Source organism: Castor canadensis, chromosome 1, assembly GCF_047511655.1.
Source record: "Castor canadensis chromosome 1, mCasCan1.hap1v2, whole genome shotgun sequence".
Lineage (NCBI taxonomy): Eukaryota > Metazoa > Chordata > Mammalia > Rodentia > Castoridae > Castor > Castor canadensis.
In genome coordinates, this window is record NC_133386.1 from 194,917,531 (window position 1) to 194,919,240 (window position 1,710).

The following is a 1,710-nucleotide window of genomic DNA, read 5'->3' on the forward strand; positions in this document are numbered from 1 at the left end:
CCCTAAATGTGAACGTATTATCATTAAAAGACTTTCAGTCATGAAAGCATGCTTTTTCCTGTTTATTTTTCTTGTACTGTGGATATTTTGTCACTTGAAAATTGCAACATGAACTTATTCACTGTATAAAAATGACTGAAAGAGAAACATTAATGTCTATTAAATGCCATAATCACTTTATGTATGTGTGGTTCACTAAACATGCAAGGAAGAAGCATATACTTTCATTTAAAAGTACATCATGTTTGTTCTAAAATTAGAACACCTAGATTAGTAGGGAGAGAGATAAAATATTATTTTCTTAATATTCCAACTAAAATAATGACTCAATCAGTAAACTATTAGTATATTTTGATGAAAAAGAATCAATAGGATATTTAGAGACCTATTTGAGAAGATTAGTTATGGCTTTGGGATGATGTGATTGAGGAAGCTGAGAAGTGTCATAATGTGCTATGTGCAAGCTGGAGAAAGAGGAAGACTAGGGTGATAATTCTGAGCTCAAACAACTGAGGGATGGGAATAAGACATGACTAGTATAAGTCTAATAGATCTAACATCCAAGAGGAGAGAAAAATTTAAAGGCTTCAGTTAAAGAAGACATAGAATTTGGCACTTTCACATCTATGGTGTAGTTGGTTGGTCACCATCCAATCCACATAGACTCACACAACTACACCATAGATGTGAAAGGATTTTAAAATATGATTCAGTACATGGAAATCTGAGAGGAATGAATATAGGTGTAGTGCATCCCAAAAAGTTAAAGTGAAAACCACAAGATTACTTTGACTTCAGAAAAATCTTTGTGAATGCACTCTTGACTTCCTTATTCCTGAGGCTGTAGACAATAGGATTTAGCATGGGGATGACCATAATATAAAACACAGACACAATTTTGTCAGAGTCCATGGAATGACTGGAGCTGGGCTGCATATACATGAAGATAACAGTCCCATAGAAAATGGAGACTGCAGTGAAGTGGGAGGCACAGGTGGACATAGCTTTCTTATGTCCAGCACCTGAGATCATCTTTAAGATGGTGCTAAAAATGAACATGTAGGATATTATGATTACTATGAGGGCAAAAAATATGTTAAAGCTGGCTATACAAATAATAGCCAGTTCATTGACACTTGAATCCGAGCAAGAGAGAACCATAACTGCTGGAATATCACAGAAAAAATGATGTATCACATTGGATTTACAGAAGGAGAGATTAAATGTGTTCCCAGTGCAGATGGAGCCATCCAGGAGACCAAAGACATAGCAGCCTATGACCAGACATGCACATGCTCTCATTGTCATGGTGGTCATATAATGCAGGGGTTTGCACACTGCTGCATAGCGGTCATAGGCCATTGAGGCCAGGAGGTAATTTTCCACATTGGCAAAGGTTGAAAAAAAGAACATCTGAGTGGCACAACCATTGTAGGACATGACCTTGTCTCCCATCAGGAGCCCAGCAATGACCTTGGGAGTGACAGATGAAGAGTAACAAAAATCCACCAGAGACAGGTTACCAAGGAAAAAGTACATGGGAGTGTGGAGACGAGAGTCCAAGACGATCAGCAGGATCATCCCCAGGTTCCCAAACATGGTGGTGATGTAGATGAGGAGGAAGGCTATAAAAAGGGGAACCTGCAGATCTGGGTCACTGGTCAGTCCCATCAGGATGAACTGTGTCACTTCCGTCCTGTTGACCATCAA

At 38.7% G+C, this 1,710-nt stretch overlaps 1 protein-coding gene across 1 annotated transcript; it reads right to left on the bottom strand.

Annotated features, from left to right (window-relative positions):
* Positions 1–783: 783 nt before the first annotated feature.
* Positions 784–1,710, bottom strand: LOC109679128 (olfactory receptor 5B2-like). The gene has a single exon (XM_020154447.2). The coding sequence runs from the start codon at positions 1,705–1,707 to the stop codon at positions 784–786; it is 924 nt and encodes a 307-aa protein (XP_020010036.1). The 5' UTR covers positions 1,708–1,710.

Bases quoted from the DNA above. Each gene is read 5' to 3' on its own strand.
- LOC109679128 (XM_020154447.2), bottom strand. From the start codon at position 1,707: ATGGTCAACAGGACGGAAGTGACACAGTTCATCCTGATGGGACTGACC.